The 19,655-nt window shown below is 37.5% G+C and overlaps 1 protein-coding gene across 1 annotated transcript; it reads right to left on the bottom strand.

Annotated features, from left to right (window-relative positions):
* Nucleotides 1-216: 216 nt before the first annotated feature.
* LOC130934242 (uncharacterized) lies at nt 217-675 on the bottom strand. Its single transcript, XM_057863829.1, has one exon. It carries the CDS (start codon nt 673-675, stop codon nt 217-219), a length of 459 nt encoding a protein of 152 aa, XP_057719812.1.
* Between the last annotated feature and the right edge of the window lie 18,980 nt (nt 676-19,655).

The raw sequence follows: 19,655 nt of genomic DNA, 5'->3' as shown, positions 1-19,655 counted from the left end.
TCCCAAGGCATCTTTGTAGGCTCTCAATACAACAAGAAGCTTCTCTTCTTCTTCTCCACTCAAGGTAGAGTTGATGATTGTTGGGAATTTATTTTCTTCACCAAGGAATGCGTATTTAAGATGAGGAGGCAAAGGTTTCAACTCTTGTTGTGATGCACCTTCACGCTTGGCTTCAACTGGTTTTTTCAGTGCTTGTGTTTCTTCATATTCTCCCTCTTACATGTCTTTGATCTCCTCTGGTTGGTTTGCAACAAGAACTTCTTCAACCAAGGTGTCCACCACATCAATTCTCATGCAATTCTCTTTCTCTGCAGGGTATTGCATGGCCTTGAAAACATTGGTAACTATTTGTTCCTTATGTACCCTGAGAAACATCTCCCCTTTCTCAACATCAATAATCGCCCTAGCAGTGGCTAGAAAGGGTCTACCAAGAATGACTGAGTTATTTCCTTCCTCATCTATGTCCAAAACCACAAAATCGGCTGGGAATATGAAGTTTCCAACCTTCACTAAGAGATTCTCCACTACCCCATTTGGTATTTTGAGAGATCTGTCAGCAAGTTGTAGTAACATCCTTGTAGGTTTAACCTCCTCTATCATCAATTTCTTCATCATGGCTAGAGGCATTAGGTTAATGTTTGCTCCCAGGTCACAAAGTGATTTGTCAATAGCCATGTTTCCAATTGTGCATGGGATAAGGAAGCTTCCTGGATCTTTGAGTTTTGGTGGGAGCCCTTTTTGAATGATAACACTACACTCTTGAGTAAGAAGCATTGTTTTCTTCTCATGCCAGCTTTTCTTCTTAGTGATTAGTTCTCTAAGAAACTTTACATATAATGGCATCTGCTCCAAAGCTTCGGCTAATGGAATGTTAATTTTAAGTTTCCTAAAGATTTCCAAAAATTTTAGGAATTGTTGGTCCCTTGCTTCTTTGTGTAGCCTCTGTGGGTAAGGAAGTTTGGGTATATAAGGCTTTACTCCTTCTTTCTTGTCCTCTTGTTGTGGCTTCAAAATTTCCTTGTCCTTTTTAGAGCTTGATTGATAAACCCTGATTTCGTGGTTTATTTTGTGCTTATTTTGGGGGATTTTATCACCTTTTCTCACATTTATTCAATTAAATAGCATGGTTTTGCAACTCTCCCTCGATTTGTGCTTAAATGTGAAAACATACTTTTTAGGCCCTAAAATTGGTGATTTTAATCCACTTTAATTTCATTCGATGCCTTGATATGTTTGTTAAGTGATTTCAGGTTCATAAGGCAAGTATTGGATGGAAGAAGTGAGGAGAAAAGCATGCAAAGAGGAGAATGCATTAAGAAACAAGAATTGGAAATGCACCACGGGACGCGCACGCATACGAGGTGCGCACACGTAAAAGTGGTCTCGCCAATGGACGCGCGCGCGTACATGCCGCGTCCGCGCGGGTGAAGAATTGCCAATCGACGCGCACGCGCCGATGCTGTCCGTGGCCCACTTTAATGAAATCGCCCTCAGCAATTTTGCAGCTCATTTTGGGCCCAATCCAACTCATTTCTGATGCTATTGAACCCAAGGATTGGAGGGGAAACGAACACACTTAGTCATAGCTTAGTTTTTATCATGTTTTAGGTTAGAATTCTAGAGAGAGAGGCTCTCTCCTCTCTCTAGATTTTAGGGTAGTTTTAGTTAATTGTTCTTGAATCCAAGTTTTAATTCTTGTTTTGATTTAGTTTCTCCTTTTAATTTCTTGTTATTACATCTCTACTCTTCTAGTTTTACTTGTCATTTCCTTTATTTTGTCCTCTTTTATGTTTATGAACATTGTTGAATCCTAATTTTCTTTAATGCAATTTTATGTTTGATGTTCTTTTTATTGTTCATTTGTGTTGAGATCTTACTTTCCTTGCTATTGGTAGTTGGTAGATTTTATTATTCTTGCACATTTACTATGCTTTCCTTTTATGCCTTCCAAGTGTTTGATAGAATGCTTGGAAGGATGTTAGAGTAGATTTTGAACATTCTTGGCTTGGAAAGAGTAATTAGGCAATCTTGAGTCATGAAAACCCAGCTTATGTTGGTGATCTAGAGTTGTTAGCTAATATTGTTTCCATTGACGCTAATCTTTTGCTAATTTAATTAGTAAGTTAATTAGGACTTATGGAATATTGTTTCCATTGACGCTAATCTTTTGCTAGTTTAATTAGTAAGTTGGTTAGGACTTTTGGATTGAGATTAGCTAGTCTCGTTAGAATTTCTCCCTATTTGTTGGAGTTGATGTAATGAGATAAATTCTTGTTTATATTTGTAACATGATTGATTAATCTTGTTTGACTTTCTCCCTATTTGTTGGAGTTGACTAAATAAGATGAATTAATCATGCATGACTAGGATAGAAAGCCTATGATCTCAATCCATTGCCATGAATGTCTCTCTTTATTACTTGCTTGATTTACTTTTCTTGTCATTTAAATTCTTGTCCATTTAATTTCTTGCCTCATATCAATCAAAACCCCCTTTGATCCCCATAGCCAATAATTGACGACTTCATTGCAACTCTTCGTGAGACGACCCGGAGTCTAAATACTCTGGTTATTTCTTATTTGGGGTTTGTTCCTTTTGACAACCAAAATTTTTGCATAAAAGGATTATTGATTGGTTTTCACTATCTTACCACTCCTCAGCTGCACAGGTTTACACTCTTCCCTTGGGTTGGGGATTGTATCACTTAGTAGAGTATTGGTTGGCCGTTCAGCTTGTTTGGCTAGTTGTCCCAATTGTCTCTCAAGGTTCCTCATGGTGGCTTCATGTCTCTCTTGTCCTTTAATCAAGGTCTCTTGCCCCTTGGCCAGGCATTGAGTTATCTGAGCAAGTGATTGTGTGTTTTGGGTGAGGGCTTGTAAGGATGCCTCAAGACTTGAAATTCTGGTTTCATGATGGTCAATGGGTGATATGATAAGGTATGATTGTTGTTGCTGGAAGTTGTTTGGAGCATTGGAGTAGGCATTTTGTGAGTTGAATGATGGTGTGGAGAAGTTATTATGGTGAATTTGTGAATTGTTATAGGGTGGTTGATAAGTGTTTTGGGGTTTCTTGTATTGGTTAGTGTTGTTAAATGAATGATTTTGGCTATTTGTGTTGCAGGAATGGTTGGAGTTGTTATTCTTTTGCCAATGATTTTGATTCTCACCCCACTTCAGGTTGGGGTAGTTCCTCTAGGATGAGTTGTATGTGTGATGCGTGAGCATCTTTCCTATCTTTTCCTAGTGAATTTACATCTAATTTGTTGAGTTTAATAAAGAATTAATTATCTTTTAGCCAATATGGATGCTACTTTGAGTCTTTTACAATTTTGTTTATTTTAGATAGCATTTGGTTGGATTTGATGGAGTTTCTGCAGCACAAGAATCAAAGAAGATGGTAGCGAGGAGCGACGCGTACGCGTGACTGATGTGTACGCGTCATTTGAAGCTTTCCATGGCGATGCATACTTGTGACTGACGCGTACGCGTGATTTGAATATTTACACAGTTCCGCGTGCGCGTGACTGACGCGTCCGCGTGACTTGCGAAAAAGACCAGCGACGCGTACGCGTGACATGCGCCACGTGCAGAAAATGTAGAAAACACTGGGGGTGATTTCTGGGCTGCTTTTGACCCAGTTTTCAGCCCAGAAAACACAAATTAGAAGCCGTAGAATGGACAAAACAAGTGGTCCCCACGTTACAAGACGCAGAGTAGTTAGTTAATTTTGATTTAAATTCAATTTTGATTTTAAAATAGGAAAAGATATTATCTTAATTTTAGATATTATATTTTTAAATTAATTAGGATTAGTTATAAAAAGGGGAGACTTCTCTTCTATTAGGATGTCCCAGGTTACATTCCATTAGGGGGATTCCATTAGGGAATTCTATACAAATTTACATTCCACATTCCATGAGCAACTAATCCTCCATTGTTAAGGTTAGGAGCTCTGTCTATTTGTATGGATTGATTTTTTATTGCTTTTTCTATTTTAATTTATGTATGGATTTATAATTTTAGAATTGTTTTTTGCTTTTTATTTTATGAATTTGGGTGGAACGGAAGTATGACCCTTTTTCTATTTGAGTTCCTGTAAAACTTGGAAAAGCTCTTTACTTGAACAACAGCTTGAAAACATATTCTCCTAAATTTTAATTATTTGGATTTAATAGGATACGTGACATAATCCTTTTATTTTTGGGTAATTAGAGTTTTTGTGGCATATAAACTGGAATTTGATCATGTAGCTTCTAATTGGAATTAATTGACCAAGGAATTAGCAGTTAATGAATTTTAGAGGAGATTAGAAAGGTATAAGGAATTAGGGTCAAGTCACATATAGTTTGCAATAAATTAAATCCTACATAATTAAAATAGTTAGTAAGAAAAGTTAACCCGGAAAAATAGATAACTCTGAAGCCTTAACTATTTCCCCATATATATTTCACAGCTCATTTACTGCTTGTTTTCTGAATTTATTAATTACTTTTTAATGCTCTTTGAACATTCAAACACTATTTTCTGTTTGCCTGGCTAAGCCTATCACTCAATAACTGTTGCTTAATCCGTAAATCCTCGTGGGATTGACCCTTACTCACGTAAGGTATTACTTGGTACGACCCGGTGCACTTGCCGATTAGTTTGTGGGTTGTAAAATACCGCACCAATGTGTCACCATGGAATTCATTCTAAGAAGAATTTGAAGCATTCTGCATGTATTGAACTTGTTCTTGTTGCTGCTCAACATTTCCTACTTCACCTTGGCTCCATTCAATTGAAGGTTGACTTGTTGTGCTTACTGAGGCTAGTTGGATGCCATCTATTCTTTTCGCCATGAACTCCATCAGCTGCTGGATTTGTTGGTGCATCAGCTTGTTTTATGCCAAGATAGTGTCCACTCCTTCTAGTTCCAACACACCCTTCTTTTGAACTGGTTGGCATTATCTCTGATGAGCATAGAAGTATTGGTTGTTGGCCACAGTATTTATGAGATTTTGGGCTTCCTTGGCTGTCTTCATCAATTGTAATAAACCTCCTGCAGAGTGATCCAAGGACTCTTGAGCTTTTAGAGTCAAACCCTCATAGAAATTCTGAAGTCTATCTTGTTCACCAAATCATCCCAAGCGTTGATGCTTTCTTTGGGGAATGTCTTTAGCCATTGGGTTGCCTTATCCCTCAAGGAGAATGGGAAAGCAATAACTTGTAGATATCTGGATGTACCCCATTGGTCTTAACCGTATCACATATCCTCAGAAAAATAGACAAGTGTTGATTAGGATCTTCAAGGGGTCCTCCTCCATAGGAACAATTGTTTTGCACCAACGTGATAAGCTGAGGCTTCAATTCAAAGTTATTTGCATGAACATTAGGAGTGAGTATGCTACTCCCATAGTTTCTTGGATTCGGGAATGTGTAGGAAGCTAGAACTCTCCTTCGAGGTGGGTCATTATTGTTGGCAACTCCCTCAGGTGGGTTATGCAAATTACCCTCCATGACATGGTCCTCTCCTTCTGAGTCTTCTTCACCAATTACCCCCTTTCCTCTTGCTTTCCTTCTTAGTCTCTGGAGGGTTCTCTCAGGTTCATGATCAAAAGAAGTGGATACCCCTCTCCTTTCTTCCGACATACAACACACACAAACCAAAAACGCAAATGAAGCACTTTATTGCTAGAGTGAAGTTAAAGTTAGTGAAACAAAATCTCAAACAGTTAGTGGGCCTAACAAAGAAAAGAAAAATGATTAATCTAGACTACCATTCACTTAATCATTGTTAATCTTTTTCAATCCCCGGCAACGGTGCCAAAAACTTGATACGTAAAAATTAATTTCACGTATAACTACTAGCAAGTATACTGGGTCACGTCAAGTAATAAAACTCACAAGAGTGAGTTCGATCCCATGGAGATTGGTAGATTAAGTAACTTTGGTTAAGTGGTAGTTTAGTTAGGCAAACATTGTTTTGTTTTCATGAGAATTCACTTCTTGAATGTAATTGCAAGAAATGTAATGAAAAGTAATTAAAAGAACTAAAGTAAGGAGAGCAAATTAACTGAATCGGAAGTAAATAACTAAAACTTAAATGGCAAGAAACTTAAATGACATTAATAATAGAGTGCAGGAAAGTAGAGTGCAGAATTATAAAGAATAGAGAAGTAAAATTGCAAGTAATTAAAGGCTGAATCTAAAAAGCAAGAATGTTAAATTGCTTAAATATAAAAGGGATTTGGGTAGTGGGCATTCAAAATAACTAAAGAACAAAGAAAATGAGAATTGATGATGGAAGAGATCATTAGGGATCAGAGATGTAAATTCTCATGGATTGATGATGATCAATTCCTTCTCAATCATGGGGATAGATCTATGGCGGATTGTGAATAATTGAATTCCAATATCTTGGTAACTCAATTTCTCTCAACACAATTAATTGCCACTTTCGTGATCTAATTGTTCATGAGAAGACATGAAGCTTAATAACTAATCCTTCATGCTACACAACTCCCAGGATCTCAACCAAGGGTGGTTACATATTACATGCCAACCCAAAGTGTATCAATAAAGGGAATTATGAAAGGATGAACTCTAAACTGAGTTTTGTGACTCATTTCTCAAGTTCATCACATAATTCATATAGAAATTCAACTAAGTGTAGAGAAGAATAAAGGATGAAGAAGAAGAGTTCCCAAAACTAAAATTCAAAGTGCAGATAAAACAAATTAGCTTTCTGATATTCTCCCCAAAATGCAGTAAAAGTCAAAAGTAACAATGCTAGTGCAAGAGTAAAAGTGTCTTAGAGAGCCCCCTAATTACAAAACTCTTCTCTATTTATACTATTTCTAAAGCTCCTTGAGAGGCCCTCAATCATGTTTGTCGGTTAGCAAATTGGGCTTTTCTCTTGTTGGATTTGCTAGCTCATGAGTGAAGTTGCTGGCCTTTAAGGAAAACAGAGGAAGCAGAGCTTGTTCACATTAATTCTAGCACAGTGAACGGGCGTTACTGGTAAATACGCTAGTGTTATTGTATGTGGGCAATGTGCTCGTGGTTTCCTGGGCTGGGGGCTTGGTGATGGGTGTTGCTAGCCCAAGTTGTTGCCAAAAACGTGACTCTCTTCTTCTTGGACTCAACTTTTGATGCTTAAAGTTGCCTATGGTTTGAGCCTCAACCTTCTGCTTCAATCTAAACTATTATACATCTTTGGAAAGCTCTAAATGTTCTATTTCTAATGCAATTGAAATCACCTCAATTGGAACTCTCAAGCACAAGTTATGCATCATTGAAGAAGGTAAGGTCAGGCTGCCTGGGTCGCAGGCGTTGTTGCTGGACACGCCCTCTTCTCAGCACTTTAGCAACGTGTTCGAATGGCTCAAAATCATCATCCAGGGCTGCCTGGCATTGTTGTCAAACACGCCAGTTAAAGCTAGCGTTGGCAACGTGCTCGAGCCTCCTTTCTCCATGCTTGCTACGCTGCCATTGGACACGCCAATGTGATCCTAGGTTGGCAACGTGTTCGAGCCTCCTTCCTTGCTTCAAGCATTGCTTCCTGGCATTGTCATTGAACCCGCCAATGCTTCCTTGAGTTGGCAACGTGCTCGAGCCTCCTTCCTTGCTTCAAGCATTGCTTCCTGCCATTGTCATTGAACACGCGAATGCTTCCTTGAGTTGGCAACGTGCTCGAGCCTTCAAAATCACCTTCCAGGCTGCCTGAGTTGTTGCCACACACGTCAATGTAACTCCAAGTTATCAACATGCTAATTTTTTCCTCCTTGCCAAGCTTTCTAGCGTTGCTGCCAAACACTCAAGTAGTTATGCAAGTTGGCAACGTGCAAGTCTCTTCAGGATCACCCTCTAAGGCTGTTGGCATTGTTGCCAAACACACCAGTAGTAATGCACGTTAGCAACGTTCAGGTCCTCTGTCTCTTTGCCCAGTTTGATGTTTTCTCAAGCCTTTTTGCTCCAATTCTTGCTCTATTGCCTTCTTGCTTCATTACCTATCATTAACCAAAGAAACTTCCTCAAAGTCTTGCCATTCTATGCAATAAATTTCAAGAGATTCATTCACCTTAACTCATTTATAAGCTCCTTGAATTATTTGCATGAATTTTGCCAAAATTAACCTAGTCCTTGGTATTTTAATTCATGGAGGTAAAACTCATCAAAGTGTTTGTTTATTCTAAAGATAATGAATAAAACTAAGTTAAAACTAACTAAACTAACAAGCTAATATAGCAAAGATGCAAATGCATCAGATATCCAATTTCTGTATTTAAGTCTTTAGGCATCCTTGAGGAAGCTATGTGCCTTGTGCTTAGTTACATGCTATTGTTGCCATAATGTTTGTCATTGATCTAATTCTCTTTTACTTCTTCACTTACTTTCATCACAAAAAATTAGAATATGAGTTCATTCTTTGATGAACAAGCACCATATTGTGGAATTTATTTTTGAGTTATGGTAATCATTCAGAATTTATTTATACTGCACTTTTTATCGTTAAAATATGATAAATTTTTTGTGTCAAGTGGGAGAAAAGAAAGGACATTAAGAATAAAATTTCACTAGTTATCCTTCCTCACACAATTTTGCAAACACTCTTCTGCAGCCAGCAAGTGTTTATGTTGGGAAAAATGCATTTTTGTAAGTATTGGTGTGATTCAGAAAGACACTGAAACTTGTTTTGATATTATTTTTATGTGTAGTTTGCTCTTGAATGTTTAGGGTTATTGATCACCAGTGGGATGGTGAACCTTTTGGCATAGCTGGCGCCCAAGTAGATATATGAAATCACAACAGGTATCAATTTATTTATTTTGGACAAAGAATTTACCCATTTTTTTAATCTTTTTTCCCTTTGGAATTTCTTTTTATTGGTTTGTCTTTCATATTGCAAATCTGGGCCTATAAACAGTTTTTAGTTGTGCAAGATTTCAAAGGACTTGTATGATTCATCCCATACTAGAACATTTATTTATGGTTTTGCATGCCAGGTGTTCGACAATATGCCAAGTGTTTTGAATATGTTTTAAAGTTCTATATATATATGGTCTATGATAAGGACACTATGGATGACAATATTTGATCCATTTAGTGCACCCAACCTAGTGATCCACTGACAATTATATCATATATGATTATATTTCGGTGGATCGTGCTTTACATTTCCATTACTTATTATGTTTATTTCATTATAGCCTTATATATTACTTTTTCTATTTTAAATTGACTGTTCCTTTTAATTTTATTTTTGTTTAAAAATTAATTAAATGATATCTTATGTTTCTTAAATATTAGTGTAGTGAATGGAATAAAGGTTAAAGATGAGAATTACAAATCTTCTCAAACAATGATATAGATATGCAATTATAGGCAAAGACGATGTATTACTATGGAAGTTATATATTTAGCTATAGAGTGCAGAGTTTTGGTAACAAAGTACATTACTATATAAAATGGTAAATTGTTGGGTTCGTTTGACCAGAGCAAAGCAAAAATGAAAGAGGGTTTGTAAGCATTGAATACAGCACTTAATTAAGCAAAGGGAAAGTTAAAGATGGGCAATGGTTATGGATGAGAACAATAGGCTGAGATTCCAAAGAAAATAGGGATGGTTGGGATCACATACTCTGGTTTGGTGTGGCCTCAATCAGAACTCAGAACCACTACTATTCACCAACAATCCAAAGTCAGATTTACCAATTCTCTAAAATAAAAGCAAAGAAAAGAAAATAGCACATATTTCACTGTGTGTGTGGAATTCTATTTTTAGGTGTTTGATAAGCTATGACGGCAGATCATTACTGTCTCTCTCATATAAACATCCCTTCTAATCTTTTCCCCTAAAAATTACTCTGCAGTTTATTTCGATGGGAGTGCACCAGCTTACCATCTTGATGATAGGGAATTCAGAAAAGGGATAAATAGTTGGTTAGTTTAGTTTAACTTGTGTCATGTCCCTTTCTATAAACTGGCATCAATAATAAGTCTTCATCAATTACCAACTCAAGAAAACATTGCTTTCATTATTTTATTTTCCTCAACTGACAAGCGTGAGGTATATTTCTTTAGAATTACCTGTGTTCTTTTTGTTTCCAAATCGTATTATCATTTTCTTAATTTATCAATTTAGGTTGAGCTTTTAGCAAAAAAGTATGAAGATAAATATAAGCATGTTGGAGATGTATCATCCAAGCTAACTACTGAGGAAGCCACATTTCGTGATATACAGGTGCAATGAAATACAGATTTCTCTTCAATTAAAAGCTTGTTATTACTAACCTATTTTCTTAAATACTGTCAAACTATTTCTTTACTTGATTTATAGGAGAAAGAATTTGAATTGTATCAAGCAATTGCTAAGATGGAACAAGATGGAAATGTTGATGGTTCATTACAGGTAGATTTTGATATTTACCAAGGATGTATATCAATCTTGAGAAATCATTTTTGTATCTCATTTAAGTCATAAAAAATTTAGGCCCGTGCTGATCGTATCCAATTAGAGCTTGATGAACTAGTAAAATCTCTAAATGAGCGATGTAAGAAGTATGGATTACGTGCAAAGGCAACAACACTAGTGGAACTACCCTTTGGTAATTTCTAATTTATGTATTATTATCCTTTTAGTAATTCTCTAGTATTTTGGATGTCTATAACTTTATTATTTCGAATTGCTGCTTTTATTTTGTTCTTTTGTTGTTCATATCAATCTTAAAAGTACTCTTTAGTTGTTGAATACTTTTAAATTATGATGAATATCGCATCAACCATTGCAACAAAAATAGGTTGCTCAATCAGGTGGCATTTAAAGGATGTAAAGAGTTTATGTAAGTTCTTTATATATTTGCAGGCTTTTCTCTTCAATGACTATTGGGAGGATATAGGGACAATCAGGTCACTCTTTGAGAAAAATTTAGCCCTCACCGAACATGTAAGTGTCATGTTTATCATAATCTAACAGCAAGTTTACAATTATATTTTTGTTTCCTACCAAAAATACTTCTTTAACTAATTTCCATTGATTAGGATTTAAGATTAGTCACGTTACGCTTGTAAATTCAGCCATCCAGGTTTTGCTTTTACGAAGCAGGAAAACCAATATATACATCAAGGAGAAACTTACCACCATCGAATATTGACAATAGTAAGGTTGGTACAGAAAAAATCATACTAACTTGGTAGTATTTTATAACTAAGTATCAAAAGTCATATATATCACTGGTTTAAGTATGTGTTCGATTGATTAATTAGACTAAAACATTGTTATTTATCCTTATGTAGATTGTTGACTCAATAATATCACATGGATGAATTCCGTGGAAGGACAGAGTGAAAAATAGAATACTAAGATTGGACTTATTGTGATTTGAAGCAAACATTTTTTTGAATTTGTCTATGCAATTTTTTATAATGATATTACTTTGTTTTCCAGTTAATTTTGTTGTTTTTGCCACAAGTTTATATTTAATAGATGAAAAATATGAAGATTTTTAGCATTAAAAAATCTAAAAAAGACCAAAAAATTTATCTTTAAAATTAAACAAAAAATTTAGCATTTTCTAAATGGAATTTTTTTAAAATTTCTATTGAAAATAGCGGTGATTTTATAACCGCCGCAAATAGTCATAAATAAAAAACGTAAAAATATTGCGGCTGTTCATAACCGCCGGTAAAAAATGGACTAAATCCTATACTTGTATATCACGGCGGATTAAAACCGCTACTAAATTAGTTACCGCAAAATACTGATTCAGCGGCAGTTATACCAGCGGTTGCTAGAAACCACCGTAAAAGCAAATCACGGCGCCGATAACCAGGGCGGTCCATTGAACCGCCGGCCTTTGATTTTACGGCGGTTTAAAACTACCGCTAATTGGAGGAAAAACCACCAGTAAGCATCGCCTATGTTGTAGCGGAAGAGAAAGAAAGAGAAAAGAGATATTAAAAACATAATTGAGAAAAAAATTGACTATCCTCGAATTAGATGACTTCTTATACTTGACATTACTATATATACATATAGTGTGCATTAATAAGATCAGTTGGCATTAGTAACTAACTTTTCAAACTGCCTAACTAACTATTATCTCTCTTATCTCTCCCTTACATGCCCCTTTGAACTCATGGGGATTCTTGTACAACATCATAAGCTTGTCTCAATATCTTTCATAGGTTGAACTTGCCAAGTTCGAGTTAATGTAATACTTCTATATTTTGCTGTCTCAAGTTTAAAAGACTTCAAACAGTCGTGCATTAGTAGATTTACTGTCATAGCCACTACACTCTCACTATCACAATTAATCATTCATTTTGCATTGTAATTGACTCTCATGTTAGTAAAAAGAATTATAGAGCAAAGTGACTTTAGAGAGAGTTAATGCTAGACTTCTATATTTTGCTTATGTGCTGGAGCATGGCACAAAAAGTTTCTTGCGACTTGCCCTTAAGACCAAGTTAGGACACAAATAAACGTAGAAACTATTTCTGGATTTTCTATCATCCACATCAGCATCCAATTAAAATAAAAATTGCTATCATCCTCAACCTAATCTCATGAATTTTATGAAAATAAAGCCAATGTTGTTCTGTGTAAGAGCTAGTTAGTGCATGTTTCGCTTCGTCGTACATCAGTGACACTAGAGGATTCTACATATATTTAATGCATGTGCATTTTTAGTAGTTTTTAGTTGTTATTTCTTTAATAGTTGTAGTGATTTAGTAGTTTTATTAAAAGTTTTATGATTTTAATCTATGTTCTTAGTATTTCTTTCTTTAAATTCAAGTTAAAGATGTTCTTGCCTTACCTGAGATTTTTGGTGTTTTGATCAATGTTCTTTGGAGTTGTTTTGTGCTTTGATAAGTGTAGGAAATAAAACAAGGACGAAAAGAACAAAAATGGAAGCCAAGGACACACTTTGGAAGAAAGGGCACGCTTTGAAAGCTTGGGACACACTTTTCCCAAAGACCAAAAATCAATATATTTGATCTTGGAAGCTTTTCCATCCAATGGAATTCATGCGTATGCATGAGGCATGCGTACGCACAAGTGGTGAATTCAGCAAATTCATACGTACGCATAACTCCTGTTTTACGTTCCACGTCAGTTTTGTGACGTCCCATGCGGAAGCAAAACAGAAGCTTAACTTGGGCCATGAATTAAAGCAACATTGCAGGCATCGCACAGCCCTCACTTGGCATTGCATGACATGGAAAAATAGAGGCCAAATTAGGCCATTATTTAATGGAAGTGTGTGGTGTTGCATTTTGCTCCACATCCAAGCCCCCAAGCTTCAAATTCCCCACTCATTCCTCAATTCTCCAAACTTCCAAATGGAACAAGCCGAAGAAATCAATCTCAATTTAGTCTTAAAGTTAATGTAATTTGAATTTCATTTGAATTAGTGGTGCACGAAATTGCAATCACACTTTTGCAACTCTGCACAACTAACCAGCAAGTGCACTGGGTCGTCCAAGTAATAAAACCTTACGCGAGTAAGGGTCGATCCCACAGAGATTGTCAGCTTGAAGCAAGCTATGGTCATCCTGTAAATCTTAGTCAGGCGGATTCAAATGGTTATGAGGTTTTGATAATTAAAAGATAAATAAAACATAAAATAAAATAAAGATACTTATATAATTCATTGATGGGAATTTCAAATAAGCGTTTGGAGATGCTTTATTGCTTCTGAACCTCTGCTTTCCTATTGTCTTCATCCAATCATGCGTGCTCCCTTCCATGGCAAGCTGTATGTTGGTGGCGTTGTCAGTGGCTACCATCCGTCCTCTCAGTGAAAATGGTCCAGGTACAATTTCTGCACGGCTAATCATCTACCAGTTCTCACTTGTGTCGGAATAGGATCTCTCTATCCTTTTGCATACTGTCACTGCGTCCAACATTCGCGAGTTTGAAGCTCGTCACAGTCATCCCATCCCAGATCCTACTCGGAATACCACAGACAAGGTTTAGACTTTTCAAATCTCAGGAATGCTGCGAATTGGTTCTAGCCTATACCACGAAGGTTCTAATATCACGGATTCGAATGCTCTGTTGTTAGGAGAGGCGAGTCAAATCCGTGGATCAGAGACCCAAGAGATTATACTCCGGCTGTTGTCCAATGACTACGTTGAACATCATGTAGACCGCTTGTGGTTATCAGGCACGCGGATCTTGGCTAAGCGAGTAACAAAGATAGTGGGTGATTGTCACGGGTCACCCCTTCATTATGACTTAACTGAATTAAGAACGAGCGTATATCTTGGAGAAGAAGTAGGTGTGAATTGAAAGAGAAACAATAATACTTGCATTAATTCATGAAGAACAACAGAGCTCCGCACCTTAATCTATGAGGTGTAGAAACTCCACCGTTGGAAAGTACATAAAAGAAAAAGGTCTAGGCATGGCCGAATGGACAGCCTCCCAAATGTGAAAAATGGCATAAGCCTCCTAATACAATAGTAAAAAGTGCTATTTATACTAAACTAGTTACTAGGGTTTACAGAAAATAAGTAACTAAGTGCAGATAGTGTAGAAATCCACTTCCGGAGCCCACTTAGTATGTGTGTTGGGCTGAGCTTTGAATTTTTCACGTGCATAGGCCATTCTTGGAGTTAAACACCAGCTTGGATGCCAGTTTGGGTGTTTAACTCCAGTTCTGATGCCAGTTCCGGCATTTTACGCCAAAAAAGGGTCTCTAGTGGGTGTTTTAACGCCAGTTTGGGCCATCAAATCTCAGGAAAATTATGGACTATTATATATTTCTGGAAATTCTAAGATGTCTACTTTTCAATGCAATTGAGATCATGTTAATTGGGTTTCTATAGCTCCAGAAAATCCACTTCGAGTGTAGGAGGGTTAGAATCCAACAGCATCTGCAGTCCTTTCTCAGCCTTTGAATCAGACTTTTGCTCAGGTCCCTCAATTTCAGCCAGAAAATACCTGAAATTTTAGAAAAACACACAAACTCATAGTAAAGTCTAGAAATGTAATTTTTGCATAAAAACTAATAAAAATACAATAAAAAGTGACTAAAATATACTAAAACTAACTAAAAACAATGCCAACAAGCGTATAAATTGTCCGCTCATCACAACACTAAACTTAAATTGTTGATTGTCCCCAAGCAACCAAAAATAAAATAGGATAAAAAAAAGAGAATATACAATAAATTTCAAAATATCAATGAAGCTTAGTTCTAATTAGATGAGCGGGACTAGTAGCTTTTTGCTTCTGAACAGTTTTGGCATCTCACTTTATCCTTTGAAGTTCAGAATGATTGGCATCCATAGGAACTCAGAGTTCAGATAGTGTTATTGATTCTCTTAGTTTAGTATGTTGATTCTTGAACACAGTTACTTATGAGTCTTGGCCGTGACCCTAAGCATTTTGTTTTCTAGTATTACCACCGGATACATAAATGCCACGGACACATGACTGGGTGAACCTTTTCAGATTGTGACTCAGCTTTGCTAGAGTCCCCAGTTAGAAGTGCCCAGAGTTCTTAAGCTCACTCTTTTTGCTTTGGATCATGACTTTAACCACTCAGTCCCAAGCTTTTCACTTGGACCTACATGACACAAGCACATGGTTAGGGACAGCTTGATTTAGCCGCTTAAGCCAGAATTTTATTCCTTTGGGCCATCCTACCAACTGATGCTCAAAGCCTTGGATCCTCTTTACCCTTGCCTTTTAGTTTAAAGGGTTACTGGCTTTTTGCTCTTGCCTTTTGGTTTAAAGAGCTATTGGCTTTTTCTGCATGCTTTTTCTTTTTTTTTTTTTTTTTTGCCTTTTTTTCGCAAGCTTTGTGTTTTTCACTGCTTTTTCTTGCTTCAAGAATAAATTTTTTGATTTTTCAGATTATCAATAACATTTCTCTTTTTTCATTATTCTTTCAAGAGCCAGCAATTTTAACATTCATAAACTTCACTATAAAAAATATGGACTGTTCAAACATTCATTTAGAAAACAAAAAGTATTACCACCACATCAAAATAATTGAACTAATTTCAAGATAAAATTCGAAATTCATGTAATTCTTGTTGTTTTGCAAATAGAAACATTATTCATTTAAGAAAGGTGAAAGATTCATGGATCATTCATAGCTTTAAGACATAGACACTAAACACTGATGATCATGTAATAAAGACACAAACATAGTCAAAATATAAAGCATAAAAAAACGAAAAAAAAAACAAATAACAAGGAAATTAAAGAATGGGTCCACCTCTGTAATGGCGGCTAGTTCTTCCTCTTGAAGATCCTATGGAGTGCTTTAGCTCCTCAATATCTCTTCCTTGCCTTTGTTGCTCCTCCCTCATGGCTCTTTGGTCCTCTCTGATTTCATGGAGGATAATGGAGTGCTCTTGGTGCTCCATCCTCAGTTGCTCCATGCTAGAACTCAATTCTCCTAAAGAGGTGTTGAGTTGCTCCCAATAGCTGTGTGGAGGAAAATGCATCCCTTGAGGCATTTCAGGGATTTCTTTATGAGAAACTTCCTCATGCTCTTGTTGAGGTCCATGAGTGGGCTCTCTTGTTTGCTCCATCCTCTTTTTAGTGATGGGCTTGTCTGCTTCAATGGGGATGTCTTCCTTTATGACAATTCTAGCTGAATTGCATAGGAAACAAATGAGATGAGGAAAGGCTAACCTTGCCAAAGTGGAGGGCTTGTCAGCCACCTTGTATAGTTCTAGAGGTATGATCTCATGAACTTCCACTTCCTCTCCAATCATGATACTGTGGATCATGATAGCCCGATCCACAGTTATTTCGGACCGGTTGCTAGTAGGAATGATAGAGTATTGGATGAATTCCAACCATCCTCTTGCCATGGGTTTGAGGTCAGGCCTTCTCAGTTGAACCGGCTTTCCTTTAGAGTCTCTTTTCCATTTAGCTCCTTCCACAAAGATATCCATGAGGACTTGGTCCACCCTTTGATCAAAGATGACCCTTCTAGTGAAAGGATGAGGATCTCCTTGCATCATTGGCAAGTTGAACCATTGTGAGCCAATTCTTTGGGTTCGGGTTCATACATTGATCATGGTTCTTAGTGATCCATGTATTAGCATAGAACTCTTGAGCCATTAAGATTCCGACTTGTTCGATGGGGTTGGTGAGAACTTCCCAACCTTTTCTTCGTACTTCACGTCTGATCTCCGGATATTCACTCTTTTTGAGCATGAAGGGGACCTCGGGGATCACCTTTTTCTTGGCCACAACTTCATAAAAGTGGTCTTGATGGACCTTTGAGATGAATCTTTCAATCTCTCATGACTTGGAGGTGGAAGCAACTATCTTCCCTTTCCTCTTTCTAGAGGTTTCTCCGGCCTTAGGTGCCATTAATGGTTATGGAAAAAAAAAAGCAGAGTTTTTTCCCACACCAAACTTAAAAGATTTTCTCATCCTCGAGCAAAAGAAGAAAGAAGAGAGTAGAAGATGAAGAAATAGAGGAGATGGAAGTGTATGAGTGGTTCGGCCAAGGGGGTGAAGAAGTGTTTGTGATGTGTGAAATTGAGGGTAGTAAGGAGGGGTATTTATCGGGTAAGAAAGAGAGAGAATCCATGTGAGAATGGGTGGGTTTGGGAGGGAAATGTTTTGAATTTGAATAGTGAGCTAGGTGGGGTTTTATGAGGGTTTTTTTTGGAAGAATGGGTGGATGTGAGTGGAGGAGAGATTATAGGGAAGAGGGTAGGATTTGATAGGTGAATGGTGTTTGGGAAAGAGTGTTATGGAAAGGTGTGAAGAGGAGAGATAGTGAGTTGGGGTAGGTGGAGATCCTATGGGGTCCACAGATCCTGGGGTGTCAAGGATTTCTCATCCCTGCACCTTTCTGGCGTTTAAACGCCCTCTATGTGCCATTTCTGGTGTTAAACGCCAAGCTGATGCCCCTTTATGGCGTTAAACGCTAGTCTGGCTGCCAATTCTAGCATTTAACGCCCAGAATGCTGCCAGACTGTGGGTTAAATGCCCATTCTGCTATCCTTACTGGCGTTTAACGCCAGCCAGACACCAGACACCCTTTTCTGGCGTTAAACGCTAGTCTGTCTGCCCATTCTAGTGTTTAACGCCCAGAATGTTGCCATTTTGGGCGTTAAACGCCCATTCTGCTATCATTACTGGTGTTTAAATGCCAGTAAGCCTATCCTCCAGGGTGTGCTATTTTTGATGCTATTTTTTGATTCTGTTTTAATTCTGCAGCTATTTTTGTGACTCTACATGATCATCAACCTAAAGAAAATATAGACTAACACTGGAAAATAAAATGAAAAAGTAATTAACATAGATAAATAATATTGGATTGCCTCCCAATAAGTGCTTTTTTAATGTCAATAGCTTGATAGGAAGCTCTTACAGAGCTTCACATATGCTCAGAGCATGATTGTGGCCTCCCAACACCAAACTTAGAGTTTGAGTGTGGGGGCTTTGCTTGACTCTGTATGGAGAGAAATGGATGAAGCTTTTCATGCTTTTTCTCCATGTTTACAGAAGAAGATCCTTGAGCCTTAAACACAAGGTAGTCCTCATTCAGTTGCAGGACTAACTTTCCTCTGTCCACATCAATCACAGCTCTTGCTGTGGCTAAGAAGGATCTTCCAAGGATGATGAATTCATCCTCATCCTTCCTGGTGTCTAGGATTATGAAGTCAGCAGGGATGTAGAGGTCTTCAACCTTCACTAATACATCCTCTACAAGTCCATAAGCCTGTTTCATTGATTTATCTGCCATCTCTTGTGAGATTCTTGCAGCTTGTACCTCAAAGATTCCTAGTTTCTTCATTACAAAGAGTGGCATGAGGTTTATACCTGACCCCAGGTCACACAGAGCCTTCTCAAAGGTCATGGTGCCTATAGTACAAGGTATTAAGAACCTTCCGGGATCCAATTTCTTCTGAGGTATTTTCAGCTGAACCAAGGCATTCAATTCATTGATGAGCAACGGAGGTTCATCCTCCCAAGTCTCATTACCAAATAACTTGGCATTGAGCTTTATGATTGCTCCTAGATTCCGAGCAACTTACTCTTCAACAATATCTTCATCTTCTTCAGAGGAAGAATACTCATCAGAGCTCATGAATGGCAATAGTAAGTTCAGTGGAATCTCTATGGTCTCTGTTTGAGCCTTAGATTCCTTTGGTTCCCCATTAGGGAACTTCTTAGGGGTTAGTAGACATCCAGTGAGGTCTTCCTCACTGGAGATCACTGCCTCTTCCTCCTTTGTAGGTTCGGCCATTTTGGTTATATTGATGGCCTTGCAATCTCTCTTTGGATTCTCTTCTGTATTGCTTGGGAGAGTACTAGAAGGAGTTTCAATAACTCTTTTACTCAGCTGACCCACTTGTGCCTCTAAATTTCTGATGGAGGACCTTGTCTCAGTCATGAAACTGAGAGTGGCCTTAGATAGATCAGAGACTATGTTTGCTAAGCCAGAGCGGCTCGGATCAAAATTTTCTGTCTGTTGCTGAGAAGATGATGTAAAAGGCTTGCTATTGCCAAACCTATTTCTCCCACCATTATTGTTATTGAAGCCTTGTTGAGGCTTCTGTTGATCTTTCCATGAGAAATTTGGATGATTCCTCCACGAATAATTATAGGTGCTTCCATAGGGTTCTCCCATGTAACTCACCTCTTTCATTGCAGGATTCTCAGGGTCATAAGCTTCTCCTTCAGAG

Source organism: Arachis stenosperma, chromosome 6, assembly GCF_014773155.1.
Source record: "Arachis stenosperma cultivar V10309 chromosome 6, arast.V10309.gnm1.PFL2, whole genome shotgun sequence".
NCBI lineage: Eukaryota > Viridiplantae > Streptophyta > Magnoliopsida > Fabales > Fabaceae > Arachis > Arachis stenosperma.
This window is presented reverse-complemented; position numbering and strand designations above follow the sequence as displayed.